Source organism: Pseudorasbora parva, chromosome 1 (genome assembly GCF_024679245.1).
Source record: "Pseudorasbora parva isolate DD20220531a chromosome 1, ASM2467924v1, whole genome shotgun sequence".
Taxonomy (NCBI): Eukaryota; Metazoa; Chordata; class Actinopteri; order Cypriniformes; family Gobionidae; genus Pseudorasbora; species Pseudorasbora parva.
Window position 1 is genome coordinate 7,855,205 of NC_090172.1, and position 18,784 is coordinate 7,873,988.

General features: G+C 37.7%; 2 protein-coding genes and 1 long non-coding RNA gene across 3 annotated transcripts in view; 2 read left to right on the plus strand and 1 right to left on the minus strand.

Moving 5' to 3' along the window:
• Window positions 1–319: 319 nt before the first annotated feature.
• On the minus strand, window positions 320–2,267 carry LOC137040433 (uncharacterized). The gene is made up of 4 exons (XR_010897901.1): window positions 2,153–2,267; window positions 1,945–1,994; window positions 1,556–1,765; window positions 320–1,474 (listed from the first exon to the last, which is right to left on the minus strand). It is a non-coding gene; the product is annotated as an uncharacterized lncRNA (long non-coding RNA).
• A 6,324-nt stretch (window positions 2,268–8,591) lies between these two features.
• On the plus strand, window positions 8,592–15,998 carry cyb5b (cytochrome b5 type B). Its single transcript, XM_067415964.1, has 5 exons — window positions 8,592–8,964; window positions 10,624–10,752; window positions 13,859–13,885; window positions 13,996–14,027; window positions 14,128–15,998. Exons 1-5 carry the CDS (start codon window positions 8,776–8,778, stop codon window positions 14,216–14,218), a joined length of 468 nt encoding a protein of 155 aa, XP_067272065.1. The 5' UTR covers window positions 8,592–8,775; the 3' UTR covers window positions 14,219–15,998.
• Window positions 15,999–16,791: 793 nt separating this feature from the next.
• The window catches only part of dhx38 (DEAH (Asp-Glu-Ala-His) box polypeptide 38), a 33,862-nt gene continuing 31,869 nt past the window's right edge, over window positions 16,792–18,784 (plus strand). The window contains exons 1-2 of the mRNA XM_067414998.1: window positions 16,792–16,937; window positions 17,581–17,956. Coding sequence (XP_067271099.1) covers window positions 17,631–17,956 — 326 coding nt within the window. The 5' untranslated portion in view covers window positions 16,792–16,937; window positions 17,581–17,630. The remainder of the gene's footprint in view (window positions 16,938–17,580; window positions 17,957–18,784) is intronic.

Below are 18,784 nucleotides of genomic sequence, written 5' to 3' on the forward strand. Positions count from 1 at the left end.
CACTAAATGGTTCTACTGGAAAGGTTTATAAAGGCAGTCACATAAAGCTTAAGTTAACCAACATGGTACAGTTGCAAACACTCATTTGGGATTTTTTTTTTTAAGGTACTGCATACATTTAGAAAATGCTGGAAAAAGGTAAATGTAACAGTAGACTTCAAAACTGCAACAAAGGATGGGTGGAGAAAGTTCTGAATTTAAAGCAGCTGAAGACAACATGAAACTGTAATCTTTATTTTGTGATGTGACAATTTAGTGGAAAACAAATATGGGTTACACCGGACAGTGAAGTGAGGTGGTTTGAGGGGGAACGATTGAACAGGGTGTTAAAATAGGATTTTTTGGTTTAACTTGAAGCAGAGTAACCTGGTTGCCTTAATTTTTAGTTCAAGCTAACAGGGCAATCTTTCATTGTATTAACTCAAGGAACACGATTAAGGAAACCAGGTTACAAAGCACAAACAAATCCTTTAAGGCATCTAAAAGTCATTAGAGTTTATACAACACAAAGTACACTGAGCAAGACTTTTGGAAAATACAAAGCATTCACTGGCACAAGAAACATGGGGTAAACTTTGATCTAAAATGTTGACCAACACAAAGGAGAATGGTCTTTCAAAAGTCCTCAATGTGGAAACAGCTTTACACAAAATATACAATTTACAGTATCTTTGACATGTAGTGGAAAGTAAAAACTACTGTAAACGCTTACTTAACTGAAATAACCGCACTGTGGCAAAACTACTTCACAATCCAAAACAATCAAATCCATACTGAGGTCAAGCCCAACTGTGGAATGTCATCGTTTCTGCACATCAGGGAGAAAGAAACAGATAGACATGAGGATACAAAGGGAGAGAAATTGCAACACTGCCCTGTTAAAATAAAACCAACAATTAAAAGCCACAGTGCGCAACACAAAACTAATAAGGGAGTGGCAGAGTTAGCAAGTGTGGGGCACAGAGAGAAAAAAACCTTTAGAACAGAAGTAACCCCACCGTGGCAATCCAAAACGTCACTTGCAGTTGGAGCGATATGGCAATCAAATCCATACTGTAGTCAAACCTAACAAGTGTTCATACTGTGGAAAGAGTCGTTGTTTCTGCATCTCAGAGACAACACAAAAAAATTCACACTGGAGAGAAACCATAACACTGCCTGGTTACAAGTCAGTGCTCCATACAGAACACTATTAAAAAGAGAAAAAGGAAGAAAGAAAAAAACCACTTGCTGTAGCCATAGTGAATGACCAAGGAAAATGAAGTCCAAGTCAAAATCATGACAACAGAAGGCGTGATGTCCTAGCAGTCAGAAGGTGTGAAGTCCTAGGAGTGGTGGTTGGTGACTGTTGTGGAGGTTGATCCAGGTAAGGCCCAAGCTGGTCCAGTCTGGGGCCCATTCAAACCACCTCAGAGTCATGCCTGGCCCGGATGTCTTTTCCCCTTGTCATTACAGATCCTCCTTCAAAAGTCAACTATGAAAACACAAAAATGGCACCAATTTAAGTATATACAACGTTTTAGCCCGCAAAACAAATGGATCATTGTAATTTCACCACGGCATAAACTGCAGAGGGTCCAAGCATAGACTACTGCATCAGTGATGCTGCTTTATACAACAGCTGAGTGAACAAGTAAAAAAAAATAATGATAAATAAAACACTAAAGACGGTTTCTACCACACCAACAAAAATAGTTACAAATGAAGCCAGAGCAGGATCAACCCGGGACGCAGCATCCAACCAGCACAGCTTGGCATTTTGCTCCTGCATGAATAAGGAGACCAGGTGATTCATTGACTCTAAATTGAACATCAATAAGAATGGCAAACTTGCAAGAAAAAATAAATTTGTCAATATTATACACACACACACACACACACACACACACACACACACACACACACACACACACACACACACACACAAACAAAAAAAACACTGACCATGACATGATTCAGTGTCCATCACAAGTTAACTCTTCCATAAGTTGAAGCTGAAATTCAAAATTAGCAGTAGCATTTGAGGGCTGTAGAATCAACGGATTTCAACAAGTACAAACACGGCTAAAACAGGAAGAATGTCTCTCAGGATAATGGCTACTAAACGTTACAAATGATCTTTTGGGAAACAACTTTGAATGGGTAATCTCACCTGAATGCAGTTTCATACTCGACGCTGTGTACCAGTATTTCAGGTTGTAAAACAGTGAATGTGCACAGATTCTGCGTTGGCCTTACATGTGCTTTCTTAATGAGCCATTTCACAGATGACACCAATTATGTGTCATCTGTTTTCCCTAAACAGATATCAGTAGAGTACACATGGCACTCATCACTCGCTGATAAGATATGCAAATGAGAGAGAGTTGCACTCCACCTAGCACTCTACTAATTCATCAGCAAATTCATTCAGGGAAGATGTTGTTGAGTCGTGGTTTCAGGGAAATACAGGTCCTTCTCCAAAAATTAGCATATTATGTGATAAAAATTCATTATTTTCCATATTGTAATGATACAAATTAAACTTTCATATATTTTAGATTCATTGCACACCAACTGAAATATTTCAGGTTTTTTATTGTTTTAATACCGATGATTTTGGCATACAGCTCATGAAAACCCAAAATTCCTATCTGAAAAAATTAGCATATTTCATCCGAACAATAAAAGACGTGTTTTTAATACAAAAAAAGTCAACCTTCAAATAATTATGTTCAGTTATGCACTCAATACTTGGTCGGGAATCCTTTTGCAGAAATGACTGCTTCAATGTGGCGTGGCATGGAGGCGATCAGCCTGTGGCACTGCTGAGGTGTTATGGAGGCCCAGGATGCTTTGATAGCGGCCTTAAGCTCATCCAGAGTGTTGGGTCTTGGGTCTCTCAACTTTCTCTTCCCAATATCCCACAGATTCTCTATGGGGTTCAGGTCAGGAGAGTTGGCAGGCCAATTGAGCACAGTAATACCATGGTCAGTAAACCATTTACCAGTGGTTTTGGCACTGTGAGCAGGTGCCAGGTCGTGCTGAAAAACAAAATCTTCATCTCCATAAAGCTTTTCCGCAGATGGAAGCTTGAAGTGCTCCAAAATTTCCTGATAGCTAGCTGCATTGGCCCTGCCCTTGCTAAAACAGTGGACCAACACCAGCAGCTGACATGGCACCCCAGACCATCACTGACTGTGGGTACTTGACACTGGACTTCATGCATTTTGGCATTTACTTCTCCCCAGTCTTCCTCCAGACTCTGGCACCTTGATTTCCGAATGACATGCCAAATTTGATCAACAGTCCAGTGCTGCTTCTCTGTAGCCCAGGTCAGGCGCTTCTGCTGCTGTTTCTGGTTCAAAAGTGGCTTGACCTGGGGAATGCGGCACCTGTAGCCCATTTCCTGCACACGCCTGTGCACGGTGGCTCTGGATGTTTCTACTCCAGACTCAGTCCACTGCTTCCGCAGGTCCCCCAAGGTCTGGAATCGGTCCTTTTCCACAATCTTCCTCAGGGTCCGGTCACCTCTTCTCGTTGTGCAGCGTTTTTTGCCACACTTTTTCCTTCCCACAGACTTCCCACTGAGGTGCCTTGATATAGCACTCTGGGAACAGCCTATTCGTTCAGAAATTTCTTTCTGTGTCTTACCCTCTCGCTCATGGGCGTAGATTACGTGGGGGATGGGGGGGACGTGTCCCCCTCACTTTTAATAAAATGTATTTTTATCCCCCGCACTTTTACTGGGTCACCCCGATCCTAGTCGACCCACTCCGAGCGGGATTCGAACCAACGATACCTGCTCAAGGGCAGGCAAATTAACAGGGACGCTAAAGACAGCTTTCTCTAATCTCGGTTGATAGAGCGCTTCTTGAGGTCACGGTCAAATGTATTAAATAGAAACCAATGTGAATACATCAAGATTTAAATTCAGAGACAAAAAAATAATCTTTGCATGACCTGTCATTTTATTCGCATCTGAGGATGGTGCTCTCACAGAATGTCCAAAAGTGGATTTGCAGAAGTAATACCCTGTCACGCTGGAGTTGCAGCTGATGGAAAACAATCGTTATGAGTGATGAAACGTGACAACGACAATCAGACGAGTGCGACAATATATGCTTTATTTGTGTTTTTCAAGCAATCTTAATGTAGCCTATATTGACAAAAAAAGTAGGCCTATCATATGAATAATAGAGCTTTTTTAATCTTCTGCTCACCAAGGCTGCATTTATTTAATCAAAAATAGTTAAAACAGTAATATTGTGAAATATTATTACAAATTAAAACAGCTTTTTTTCCTATGTGAATATAGTAATTTATTCCTGTGATCAAAGCTGAATTTATCATTACTCCAGTCTTAAGTGTCACATGATCCTTTACTAATCATTCTCAAATGATGATTTTATAATCAAGAAACATTTATGATTATTATCTGTGTTGAAAAAAGTTGCTTAAAAATGTATTAGAAACCATGATTCAGTTTATTTTTCAGGATTCTTTGATGAATAGAAAGTTCAATGGACAGCATTTATTTGAATTTATTAAATAAATTATTATCTTTTGTAATATTAAATATATCACTTGTGATCAATTTAATGCATGTCTGATCAACAAAAGTATTCATTTCTCTCTTTTTTAATTTTACCACAAATGTTTAGATGGTTTCCACAAAAATTAAGCATCACCATGAGCAGCTTAACTGATAATAATCATAAATGTGTGTTGATCATCAGATCCTCATCTGAGAATGATTAGCGAAGGATCATGAGACACTGAAGACTGGAGTAATGATGATAAATTCAGCTTTGATCACAGGAATAAATTACACTTTACTATATCTTCACATAGAGAACAGCTGATTTACATCAGTATACATATATATTTTTTTACATTGCATAATCTATGGAGACTTAATGCAGAAGTGTTTGTAGTAGCCTATATAAACCAATCATAAAATGTGGATAAAATATAGGAGTAAATATTTTAGATATTAGAGGTTATTGTTCAGCAGTGTATTTGATATCTTACCAAATTAAAAGCAAGAGATGCGATAAATTATATCGGTCCAAAAAAAATAAAATATTTCTGTCGCCCTCACTTCTGAAAAGATGGCTACGCCCCTGCTCTCGCTTGAGGGTGTCAGTGACTACGTTTACATGGACAACAATACTCCGATATTAATCTGATTAAGACAATACTCTGATTAAGAGGCTACCATGTAGACAGCGATTTCTAATTACCTTAATCTGATTAAAGTCATAATCTAACTACACATAAATCGGATTAAGACATGTGGAGTATGCCTATTTTAGTCGCATTATCGGAGACATGTACACACCTTAATCTAACTATTAATGTCATGTCGGAGATTTCACCGCATTTTGTGACAGGGCACATAACGTTACACACACCAGGGAAGTGCAGAGGGGAGGCTTTGTGGGTTGGAGCCTCTGCCCTTTTTGAAAATTAATCAAAAGTGCCCCTTTCAACAATCATCGATAATATTGTGGGCAATAAAACAGAATTGGAATTATAATTAATATAACAACGTGTGCAAAACAGTAACAAATGGCGGAAAAGTCGCGTTTATCTTTTATGTATCTGTCTGAAATGTCGTTGCCATAACGCGTTGGTATGGGCGGTGTGTGTTTTACTTGACTGTTCATTGTGAACACTGCGTCCTCTCTCTCTATTTTTATTTTTGTTGTAATTATTATGCTCATTGTAAAAGTAAAATACAATAAGTTTGTGTCTGTAATCGCGAACCAGATGGGTCATTCAATGAACGCCTGTGGCTCGACGGCAGGAAAAACAATCCAAAGAGTCATGATTTTTAAACCTTTTTCATCATTAATCAAAGCTATTATTATAAATGTAGGCTGTCAATAAGGAGGAAAGAGGGGCAGTGTCTCTTCAAAAAAAAAACAGAAAGAGGCAATACATAATATTACAAAAATAAATCAACGTAAATGTAGATATAAAACATTATAAAAACGCATGTTTTGTTATACTTCTTAATGTAAAGTAACACTGTTCAACAGCGACACCCGCAGGTGAACTTACAGCGGGTTTCCTGAGCCCATAAAATTAACGCACCTGCCAAAGTCACGCTATGATTGGATGTTGGAGAACATAACGTGGCATTGGGGACGTAATGACGTGCCATAATCGATCTATGTTCTATCACATGTAAAACGGGAACATGAACGGAGTACTCTAAAAGCAACTCATGTAAACACCTTAATCAGAATATTGTCTTATTTAGAATAAGGTCAATAATTAGATTACTGCTGTCCATGTAAACGTAGTCAATGATGGCCTTCTGGACAGGGTCGGGTCGGCAGTCTTACCCAGGATTGCGGTTATAATGAACCAAGCTGGGAGTTTTTAGAAGCCTCAGAAATCTTTTGCAGGTGTTTAGAGTTAATTAGTTGATTCATATGATTAGGTTAATAGCTCGTTTAGAGAACCTTTTCATGATATGCTAATTTTTTGAGATAGGAATTTTGGGTTTTCATGAGCTGTATGCCAAAATCATCAGTATTAAAACAATAAAAGACCTGAAATAGTTCAGTTGCTGTGCAATGAATCTAAAATATATGAAAGTTTAATTTTTATCACTACTTTTATGGAAAATAATGAACTTATATCACATATGATAATTTTTTTTAAAGGACCTGTAAATGTCTTTGGCCATTGTTTCTACAAAACAAACCAAGGGTAACGCGGGTATGATGTCACTAATAGACCCTTTTACTGTTTGTATACAATGATGACGTAGCAACGTATGCGCACGCATTTTGGCAACAAACTGTGGCGAGAATCAGCAGCATGTCAAGCTACGTGAGCGGGTTAAGCAACACAAACCGAGAAAGTTATTTAACTTTATTTTAAAGTTATTAGTTAAAAGTTGACTTTATCAAATGGTATTCGGCTACCAGATCCGTGTACTATAGTGGAGTGGACAGAAGACGTTAGCAGATGGCCAGATATACAGTGGTCGGATATATACGTATTTAGTTGAGAAACCGAGCGTGTACACCCGAGACAAGCATATAAATCACTGGATGCTTATGAATACGTTGTCTGTGGGCATGTACAGAATGTCCAATACAATTTTCTACATTTATTCTTATTCTTCACACAGACATACATTTATCCTTTTCCTTACATTTTATGTTGTTATTGATTCGTATGTGTCGACACACTTCTGTTTAAAGTTTAATTTTGTAATGCTATAGTACTTTAATAGCAACTATGTTGCTTGCATACATTTCTCTGATGGTTATTTTGCAATTAAACTATTAATAAAATCATTACAAATGAAATTGATAAGTACTGTGATTATTGATATGATAATCTGGGGGTGGGGGGTACATTATACACACCAGTGGCAGCCAATGTTGGGAGGTTTATTATAAAGCATTCATTTTCAAGTGCAGTAAATGTTTTACAAAAGTAATTTTTTTATGCGAGCATTTTTATGTCCACGTTCCAATCAATGTATTTAATCGCCTGCAGCCACAGGTACCGCCGGTTCCTCTGAAACGGCCGTGATCCTGTCGGAATCCTATAAAACTTAAGCCCATTGGTGGAATAGCGATTAGTGCAACCGAAAACGCAACAGCCAGACATTTTGATGCTGGGAAACCGTTTTGATAAACTTTCGGAGTTGCTAACACGTTAGAACCACTAGGGAACAACACCACTTCCGTTGCCAAAATGCGCGCGCAACTCTTTGATCACGTGGGCTGTAAAAGGGTCTATAGGCGACACACAGATACAGTGAGTGTCCTGGTTAAAATTGCTTATTTCTAGGGATTTAAACATTCTCTGAAAATATTTGGGATAATATACACAAGTCAAGAAAATATATAACACTGTTCTAGTGTTTTTGGGATACTTTAAACCAAAAATCTTACATATAGTGCCTTTAAGAACTTTTTTTATGCCCAAAATTAAAATGTAGCTATAAGTTCATAACAGAAACAATAGCAATAAAAAAACACAGATCACGAGAAATATACAACAACAACAACAACAAAAAAAAAACATGTCAGAGGGAAGATACAAGTATACAAGGTTAAACACTGATAGCAATCTTTGTCTTTTCAAAGATTTTTAGTTTTTTTTATGCACATCAAAGACAAACATAGGATTTATATTTTGCTAGAAAAATAGACGGTAGAAGGATCCTAACCAAAAACTTGCATTTGTGAATAAATAATTTACCAAGAATCATAAACAGTGTGATTCTTGGTAAATTATTGATTCACTTAAATTCTTTATTCACAAATGCACATTTTTGAGTAAGATCTCGCTATTTTGGCATTAGTTTTTTTTTTTTCTGAGAGACACAATTCTTTCCAAACGCTTTAACACAAACACATTCACATAAAAAATATGTATACAGAAAGTGCATTTATCTTTTTAAGGACTTTTGGGGTTGTGTAACGTGACGCCAGTGTGCGTAAAACGTACGACGTTTGGCGGTCTCGCGATGCTCTGCTCATGATTCTGATTGGCTGCTAAGGGGGCCCTCACTGGCCGTTTACCGAGTGAACTGAGTGCGGATTGGCTGGTTTGGTTCTAGTGAATAGATTCGGTAATTTCTCTTGACTGGTGGCGAATGGTGTGCCGGCTGGACTAGAACTGAACTGGACAGGTTGGGTGTAATAATATAATAATAATAATAATAATAAAAACCAGCTTCAAGCTAAAATATTACAGGTAAAACCTCCACGGGTTTCCACTGAACTCCAGCAGAGAAGCGACAGAAACCGAGTGAAGATGGGAGAAGAAACTGAGAGCTCAGTGAACAGGAATAATCAGAACATGAAGGATGAAAATACTGGCACATCGGAGGATAGCGGTGTGAAATACTACTCACGCGAGGAGGTTCAAGCCCATAACCTGAGCAAAGACACATGGCTCATCATCCACGATAAAGTTTACGATATCACAAGTTTCATGGAGGAGGTAAGTTAAGACGGTTGGCGTTTCGTCATGTCCTCCACGCCACAGCCAACACAACACTAAATCCTGCATCATTTTACATTACTTTTCTATCACATATGTGTTTTACCCGAGCTAATCTTACTCATTTGAGCTGGGATGTTTCTAGACTCGAAACACAAGCTGCTGTCAAGATAATCAAAGTTTTGCGGCCCTATCAGTGAGTTAGCATGCTAGATTCAGTGCAGTGGGTTAAACCAACTAGCTAACACTTTATACATTTTCTAGCGAAATTTCAAGGAAGGCTTTGCATGATTGTGAATTAGCCACATAGCAATATGGCTAACCCAGTCACGTTGAGCTGTCACAATGAAATGAACCATTCCAGGTTTTGCGTTTCATCTCCAACAACGTGCTAAAAGTTTTATTTTCCTTTAAATCCTGTCACATTTTGGAGTTTTACACAACCCACATCTCTTTGGTTTCATTTTAGCATGACATTGAGTTGCTTACAAGAAGCGTGTGAAAACGAGCAAGTCGGTAACTTAATCATATCCGTGGTTTGAGAAATACCTATTTGAAAAAAAAAGATTTGCAATTCATACTGCATTTATCGTCCTCATCATTTATATCTTATCACTTTACAGCTGATTAGATATAAAAATATATATAAAAAAACAACACACACACACACAGAAAGGTGTGTTCACACACTTTTTAAAGTCGGCAAATCCAGTCATTACAGGTGCTCCATTTATTTAATAAGGCGTATTCATTTGTTATATAATGCATTGATTATACAATACTTCTAATTACAATAAATATGTGTAATGTGAACAACCAGTCAGTATAACTGACAGTTACACAAAATCTTATTTTTTAAAGATATATTGCTGAATTTATTATAAATGATTTATCCACATACACAAATATAAAAGAAAAAAATAATGTGCCCTCAAAACTATCAAAACGCAGCAACATCTCTTTTCTCTAATGACGTGGACAGGTGTGAGGGCGGGACAACCTATCACTCACATCAGATCGACCAATAGCAAACCACAACCAACCAATCGATTCCCCATGGACAAAATCAAGTCCTTCCCTGCATTTTTTTTTTTTTGTGTGTGTGTGCCTTTGTGTATATTACATAATGATAGTAAAACCTGAGATTACCTACATTGTGGGGACCAGTAGGTTTAGGGGCAGTGTAGGGGGATAGAATGTACAGTATAAAAAACATTATGTCTATGGAGAGTCCCCACAAAGATAGTGAACCAGACATGTTTGTGGGTGTGTATGTATGTATGTATGTATGTATGTATATGTGAAATAAGAAGTTTTGTTTTAACTCTTGTAACATTGTATTTCCATACATAAGCCACCAAAATTTGTGATACTAGTGAAATTTCACAATTTTTGATTGATTCCAATTTCTATTCCACAGAAATAACTACTAGCCTAACTAATATAAACAATTTATATAACAGAACAAATAAAAATGAAATAAACTGTGTTTTAAGTCTCACTGTTGTGAAACATTATAACCTGGTGATTGTAAATGAGATCAGAGGTTGAATGTTGTGCAACAGATGTGTCTGGATTTATGAGATGTGCAGAATAGTTTGTTAATGACAAGTGCTGGTGTTCAGGGGATATCAACTTTTCTCTCCTTTTCTTTTATAGCATCCGGGAGGTGAAGAGGTTCTGCTGGAGCAAGCAGGCACAGATGCGACAGAAAGCTTTGAGGACGTGGGTCATTCCACAGATGCCAGAGAGATGCTCCAGCAGTATTACATCGGGGAGCTCCATATGGTAGCGCTTGCTTTTTAGTTTAAAGATTAACACATTTCAGGAAGTCTGAGCATTCTGTTACTGCATGTAAATGATTTTTCTTAAAAAGAATCATCTAGGGGAGCAACTAACAATTGTTTGGAAATGGAACTAGGTAAGGATATAATCATAGAATATAAATTGGGCTGTAATGACTAGGGATGCACCGGTTGACCGGCCCAAAATCGGAACCGGCCGGTTTTTGCTTCTAGCGCGTTTTTTTTCTTCTCTCCACCGATTTTTCCAGAAGTGCGCCTGCTTGCGCAATCCACATACGCTTATATTGCAACCATTCGCGAACGTCACTTGTGTGGAAGTATTTTGCAATATGAGAGCAGGACTGGAAATGCAGAGCTACCTGTCTAAAGCACAGATACCAAGAAGCAAACAGCCGTTGGTGTACGGGCACACAAATACGGTAAGAGCCTGCGCTCGCTGAAGTTGCGCGAGCTCCTCTCTGCGCCGTGCACAAGCGTAGATTGTGAGCACTTGTTCAGCTCAGCTTCTCAAGTGTTGGAAGAGAAACGAAACAGACTAACTTGTGAAAGCCGGAATGCTTCTGTTTGCAAAAAAGAACATCCATGCACTTGAAGTGAAATAGGCCTACTATCAGTTAAGGATGATCATTTTTATTTTATTTTTTTATTTTACCTTACCTTAATTACATTGAATTAATTTGCTGTAGCATCTTTGTTTTTTCGTTGCACTAAACATTATTTGATTTAACATTTTTGGAACAATGTATTTATAAACTTTTTAAAATTATTTAATTAAATTATTTATTTTAATTTAACTGGTAAAGAGTTTTTTTTCTTCTTTAAACTGAATTTAAAAACAAATGCTGATTTAAGTTAATTCTTTGATTGGATTGTTCAATGTGTGTTGATTGTGTTGTTTGGATTGCAGAATATGCATATGTTAAAGTTAATAGGTAATGTTAATTTTTAAATAGGTTCAACCTAATTTAATTTCCTATTAATTTCAGATTGCAAGCTTGTTTTCATTGGCCAAAAGCCAAATTGGCCTATTAAATACCAAATAAACATCTTGTTCATGTATACTTTCTTTCTTTATTGTTTGTTGCTTAAAATAAAATCGGAAATCGGTATCGGAATCGGCCACTTTGCTTGAAAAAAAAAATCGGTTTTGGAATCGGCCATGTAAAATCATGATCGGTGCATCCCTAGTAATGACGCCTCAACATAATTGATTATGTAAATTGGTCAATTTGCGTCAGTTTGTCGCACTGTTTATATTCCCAAAAATGTTGGCTGTTGTTACACAAATATAGAGCCCAATCTAAAGTGAGAGATTTTTTGGGAACAGAAACCGAATAAAATGTTGCACTGCATGCTTTGTAAAACTCAAATGGCAAACCACAGCAGCACAACAAGACATCCCAGGGCTCTCCTACCTCAAAACAACGAGGTGGCCGCTTAATTATTTGCGCTAATAAAGGGTTAGTTCACCCAAAAATGAAATTGATGTCATTAATGACTCGCCCTAATGTCGTTCCTCACCCGTAAGACCTCCGTTCATCATCGGAACACAGTTTAAGATGTTTTATATTTAGTCCCAGAGCATATGCAGTCAATGCCCACTTCACTGTCCAGAAAGCTAATAAAAACATCATCACAGTAGTCCATATGTGACATCAGTGGGTTAATTAGAATCTCTTGAAGCATCGAAAATACATTTTGGTCCAAAAATATCAAAAACTATGACTTTATTCAGCATTGTCTTCTCTTCCGTGTTCCTCCAAAAAGATTCAAACGGTTCATGAATCAGTGAATCGATCAATGATTCGGGTCGCCAATGTCACGTGATTTCAGCAGTTCGGATCGCGTCAAACTGCTGAAATCACATGACATTGGCGACTCGAATCATTGATCGATAGACTGCATATGCTCTGGGACTAAATATAAAATATCTTAGGGTGCGTTCACACTTGTCATGTTTGGTTCGATTAAAACGAACCCTGGTGCGGCTGCTCGGTTAGTGCGGTTCATTTGAACATATGTGAACGCTGCCACCCGAACTCTGGTGCGCACCAAACAAGCGGACCGAGACCGCTAAAAAGATGGGTCTCGGTCCGCTTCCAAACGAACTCTGGTGCGGTTCGATTGATATATGAACGCAACACGGACCAAAGACATGTAAACGGACCAAAAACCGGACGTATAATGTCACAAGATGCCACGCATAATGCAGCTGATTTGACGACGCGGAAAGATCGGTGTACGTTATCCAAAATGAGTAACTTTAACGTTAGAGGGCAAACGTAGAGCAACGAGGAAGAGCCTAATCAATATTTGGTCTGACGAGCATGTCTCGAAAATGCTAGAAAAAACACACAAAAAGCATACCTGGCTCTTCTCATCAAAGTTCCTGTGTTGCCCATTATTAGCAGGTACAGACGACAGAACGGCCGTCTCTTTTGCACAACGGAGGAAATCCTGCTGCTGTTTTGAAAGTTTTGAACATTTTATGAGCTCTTCATGAGTTCTCAGCGGGTAAAAATAATGCCACATGTAGGCTACACGCATAAAATTATCGCGTTTAATCCAGCACACAGCGTTGTTTTGAACATTTCATGAGCTCTTCATGAGTTCTCTGGTAAAAAATAATGCCATATGTGTTACACGCATAAAATGATCGCGTTTAATCCAGCACACAGCGTTGTTTTGAATGTTGTGAACATTTCATGAGCTCTTCATGAGTTCTCTGGTAAAAAATAATGCCATATGTACACGCATAAAATGCCCGCGCGTGTAATCCGCACACAGCATTGTTTTGCATGTTCGGTAAACGAGCTCCTATATAAACCGACCAATCAGGTTGTTACCGTCTCCCTATGCCTTTGGTTCGGTAACTTTAGGTTCGCTGTTAAAAATGCCTGTGTGAACGCTAAGCGGACCAGGACTATTATGTTTGTTTTTGTTTTTTGGTCCGGACCAAACTAACCAAACGAACCGAACTACAAGTGTGAACGCACCCTTAAACTGTTTTCTGAAGATAAACAGAGGTAGTCTGTCTTCAAGTATGTGTAAATTCATAAACTTTAATAATGCCTATTTTCCTGTTTTAGGATGATCGAAAGAAAGACTCAAAAAAGGTAAAAACAGTTCCAAGAACTCTTTCTTGACCGATTCAAAAACATATTGACTGTCATGTAAAAGTTACGGTTTGTTAATGTTTGCACCCTTTATCGTGTTTCCATTCTAGGAGGTTTACATCACAACTTCCAAGGAGTCCAGGTAAGAAGTCTGATTCAGTTCTGCATGAGCTACAGGACTCGTGTTTGGATTGATTTTCTTTTTCATCTTTTTTTTAACCGATTGTTTGTCTTTTGCTCAGGTCATTGACCACCTGGTTAATCCCTGCCATAGCTGCTGTACTTGTGGGCATCATGTACCGTTACTACATGTTGGAGCACAAATCTTCATGAACTTTGTCACCGCTGTATTTCTCTTGTCTGGAGGCCTTGACTTGTTTGAGTGAGTGAGTCTATAAGATCGCTCTCTAAAGTCCTGCTCATCCTTTCTTCTTTAGTTTCTACTCAACTGACTGGAAATGGTCCTTAGCCCATCGGCTCATTTTGACTGGTTTTTCTACCAGCCTTCACTTCACAATCCACAATTCTGTCTAGCCCACAGGACTTCACCTGCAGCATTATGTTCATGGTCTTTTTAAATGTACTTGGAAATGATTTCAACTCCTTTAAATTAATCTAGAGTGTAGTTGGAAAGATCAGGTATAGTCCAGCTTTTGATTTTGACAGATCACTTGTCCACAGCCTTCACATAGCTGCTAATTGATGTTTGTCAGTGAATTGCCTTAGGTTTAGTACCTGAGGATTTTGACCAAATGATTCAAGTGGAGTTGAAAGTTGCATCTCCAAGAGAAGAGCACGGAGTCATGGTACTAAAACGATATTTCCATTTTAAATATAACATGGAATTTACTCAGCCTCATGTTGATCCAAACCAGTGTGACTTTATTTCTTCTGCGAAAAACACAAAAGAAGATATTTTGAAGAATGTTTGTATTGATAAACATTTCTTAAAATGTCTTCTTGTAATATGTACAGGTTTGGAATAACATGAGGGTGATTTCTTTTTTTCTTCCATTTTTGGGTGAATGATCTGTTTAAGGAAAACTAGAAAATATTGTCATTGTTTGATATATTGTAATAACCTTTGGCATGAATGTTGTCATTCCACATCAGACAATGTGCAGTTGCAGAAATGTATAAGAAATGTAGCATAGAGTTACAGTCATACAGTACTTTAACGTTATACATGTATGCTTTTTTTCTTACAATGATTTCTAGTGTGGTACCTGCATCTGAAAACTTGAAAAAAAACTTGAAATTGACTCCATTACTCAGCCTATTTTTAATGATGCATTTGAGATGTGTGTTTTTTGAGCTATTTGTTTCAATGTTGGTAAGAACTTTTTTGTGGGGGGAAGTGTTTGAACTGTTGTACAGCTTGTGGAGTACCCGTTCAGATATTCATTGCTCTCCTATGCTTCTCTAATGAATTCTGTGCATTGCTTGCATGTATTTTCTAGCTCGACTGACTTTAGCTTAAAGTGCAGACAGTGCAAATCGTTATATGCAAGTGTCTACCGTTTTAACTTCAAAAGTATAAGTAAACCAAATTGTCTACTTTTGTTTGATTTTGTTGTGTACTTCTGTTATTAAATCTTGCATTCCTTCGCAAACAATATTGCATTTAGTTCAAGTAACATTTAATGAAAAGTTGAGTTGAGTGAGTCATAATATACTTTCTAGCCCAAGTTCCCATGTTTTTAGTGTCATGCAAATTACTTTTCCTGCCAGGCTGCCAATGTGTTCAGCTTTGTTTAATAATTGATGTTCATGTTTGTGTGCATTTTATATGCCTAGATGTTCATGACCATGTCACGTTTTCAGTGGATCTCATATTAAGGTCATACATTAATTATAAAAAACCCTTAGTCCTGAATTAAAGTGTGTTAGTCTCTAAGTCACTATCTGCTGTTTTAGTTCAGCTACAAGAAGAATCGCAGCTCAAGGCCTTTAAAATAGCTGAGATACGTTCAATTTAATACAAATTATAATTTATCTGTCCAATTAGGAATATCGGTGGTATGTCAGCGTGAACACAACTGACGTACTGAATCAATGTGTTCAGCTATGGGAAAAAAAATCAGCTACAATTCAATAAAGGGTTAAAAATGCATATCTGTGTACTATGTTATTGTTGTCTATATATTGTGTTTTAGACTAAATCAGGAACATGCAAAAATGGCCAGGTATTGCTGCTAAAGTATTTATGGATGGATCAAAGCACAGGTGAGATATTTGCTGGCCAGTGCATTCTCATTTAGCTTAATTTAAGAAATGTTGTGTTATAAAAGTCAGTGAGTTGTGGCACTGTATGACTAAAGAAAATAGACTTGTCTTTACTTCTGCAGTAAAAAGGTGTGTGGTTTCAAGGAGATAAAAAAAAAATTGGTTCATTTGTCACATGAACACTGATACCAATGTTTCTGTAAATTTGCCAGTAATTGAACAAATGGTTCAATCTGCGCCATAAAAATAAAAATATTTGGTTCGTTCACACACTTTACTACTACTAACAACAACAACAACAATAAATATGCTGGAAGTGGTTCTGAAGAAGAAATCGCTTGGTAAAAAGTGCTGGTGGTAAGTCTGACTCATGGGGGAGTCGGTTCTTTCGGACGGAATGATTCAAACAATCGTTTAAATATCACAAATGTTTCAATTCACATTAGTGAAGTGATGATAAAACACACAGAAAGCCAACGCACAAATACGACTCAACTCAAAACCCTAATCACAAACAGCATATCCCTGCTAGCTCTCAAATCTGCAGTTCGATCGTTTACAATACTAAAGCTTTGCGAACCATAGAGCATGTTGACTGAATCGTTTAAAACAATCGGTTCAACAAATTCGATCCGTTTAGGAATCATCAGACAGAACCACGGACGTCACTTCCCTGTGAATGCTGGGATAGTAATGGCGGCCTACTGTACACAATGTTGACGTTTACCGCTATGCTAATTCCCTGAATGTTTTTGTATTTTATCATACAGCACATAACTTTTATCATATAGTGTTGAGCTGTTTTGAGGAACCTATCGTTTGAAAGGTAAACCCATTTTTTCCCTTACAAATTAAAAGTGCAACAGTGCTGCTTTACATTAACAAATTATAGCGATTCAGAATGTACATCATAACTGGTTTAATCATCTTCATTCTATTAAACTACATATTGATAGTATTGTTTACATAACTGCAGCGCTGGTTTTATTATCACGTTGCTATTCTTTCCGTTCAGTTATTAATGTTTTCTAACCTTACAGCTAACTTACCGTGGCAAGCAGCCAAAATACTATAGTTGCTACTGTTATTGGTAATATTTTAAGACACACAACATTAAATTGAATCATAAATTACTTTGGGTTCTTCAAAATCATAGGTAGCTGAAAATCTTTCTATAATTTATTGTTGTTGTGGCAGTGGTGGCTAATGATAACTGCTTTATTTTAACAATAGCTGTAGTAACTTGTATTGTGGTGGAAACAGTGTTAGAATTGACTTTTTTAGTGACAAGTGGCAAAACCTACCCGTTGTATTGTTTAAAGGCATTTTATACTTATGTAACAGTGGAACATGTCCATTTCCTTATTAGTCTCATGTACTCATTTTAATCTCATGTGTTTATGTGACCTCTAACACAAAGCCTGTGTATTTTTAGCCCTTATGAGTAACTTTTGGCAATCGCTTTATAGATACACCAGAAGTCCATCAACTGAGTGCTGTGATCGACAGCTCAGCTGCGATGGAAGAGATGGAAGATGATTCCTCCCTGCATCGACTAGAAGGGAGTGACCCCAGTGTGCAGGTCGGAGGGCTGATAGTGAAAAAGAAGAGCGCTTCAACAGAGCCACATGTGTTCAGAGCACCCGCTCCACGCACTTCGCTCTTGGGCCTCGATCTGCTGGCCGCCCAGAAACGCAAGGAACGTGAGGGGAAGGAAAGCCAGGATGACCAACCCAAGAAATCCAAGGTGTCTTCCTACAAGGACTGGGAGGAGGGGAAAAGTGATTCAGGGTCTGATGAAGAAACTGAAGAGGGCGGTGAGAGCAGGAACGGGAAAAAAGAAAGGTGGGTTGTTCTTAGAAAATATGGTAATACTTTATTTTACAGTGTCCTTCTTACATGTACTTACTATAATAATAACAACAGTAAATTATACATAATTACATGCAACAAACCCTCAACCAAACCATAATCCCAGCCCTATAGTAAGTATGTGTAGTTAATTAATGTAATACTTAACCAACTCACTTTAAAATAGTAACCTAAAGAGTAAGAGTAACCTAAAATTATTTGTGCTACATCAGGGGCTGTATTCACAAAATATTTTATCTTACCTCTAAGAGTTTTCATAAATAGCAGTAAAAGTTAGGTAAAAGTTTCCTATTCAAAAAGCTGAGACCAACCGTAAACTAAGAGAAAGGGCGGGGTTGGCCTTGTTGCTATGGGGGATGTCAACACGCTTACTAATTATCAGTCTATGTCAGTGATTCAGTCATGGAAATATTGTAGAATGAGATATCATGTTGCCATATTCAAATAAAGGTTTTAAAACAAAAATGTTGCCATATTCAAATAAAGGTTTTAAAATGTAGGCTAAGTGCCACTATATTTTCAGCTAATTGGGCCTCATTCATGAAACTTTCGGAAATATTCGAGCAAATTCTGAGTATTTGCATGTAAAATGGACCTTTTACGAAAACTTTCTCTTCTGGATTCACAAATGCTTTGTATACCACAGATTCGGTAGTTTAACACGTGTATGTAAATAAAATGTATAAATTAGCATAATCCCCACCCACCCATGAGTGTCCAGGAACGCTGTGTGGAATCTTCTGGACTTCCTTCTCAGGTTTGGCTCCAGTAATTTGCACAAATGCTAAAGAGAACAATTGG